The 439-nt window shown below is 48.5% G+C and overlaps 1 protein-coding gene across 1 annotated transcript; it reads left to right on the plus strand.

Annotated features, from left to right (window-relative positions):
* Positions 1–20: 20 nt before the first annotated feature.
* TM35_000113640 (putative surface protease GP63) lies at positions 21–437 on the plus strand (the record flags this gene model as incomplete). Its single annotated transcript, XM_029025073.1, has 1 exon — positions 21–437. A coding segment is annotated over one exon (417 nt), but the record flags the coding sequence as incomplete, so codon positions are not given.
* Between the last annotated feature and the right edge of the window lie 2 nt (positions 438–439).

A 439-nucleotide genomic window follows, 5' to 3' on the forward strand; every position in this document is an offset into this window, starting at 1 on the left:
TTGCGCAGAAGGACGGCGGCGTGCAGTCGACTGGTGTTGTGCGGGAGTTGCCCCGCAAGGGACAGAGTGGTGTGCAGGCGTACACCGTCGCCACAGATGAGAATGAAGGATGGAAACTAATCCGCATTAAGGCGTTCACGAAGGACTTGGAGAACAAATCGAGGTATTGTACTAAGGTTGGTGATGAGGTCATGGATTTTCAAGATGACACTGATGATTGTGTTGGTTCCCAAATCTTAACTGATGAAAAGAAGAGCATGTTGATTGATCATATTATTCCTGGTGCTATCAAACTGCACAGGGATCGTCTGCGTGTGCAGCCCCAGGAAGGCAAACTAAAGGTGCCCAAGTTTGAAAATGGCAACCCTTGTACCCATTTCACTGTACCCTCAGATCACCACAGTGAAGGTGTTGAGAATGCTGACTTTGTGCTCTACGT

The sequence above is a fragment of the Trypanosoma theileri genome (genome assembly GCF_002087225.1).
Source record: "Trypanosoma theileri isolate Edinburgh chromosome Unknown TM35_Tth_11_V1, whole genome shotgun sequence".
Taxonomy (NCBI): Eukaryota; Euglenozoa; class Kinetoplastea; order Trypanosomatida; family Trypanosomatidae; genus Trypanosoma; species Trypanosoma theileri.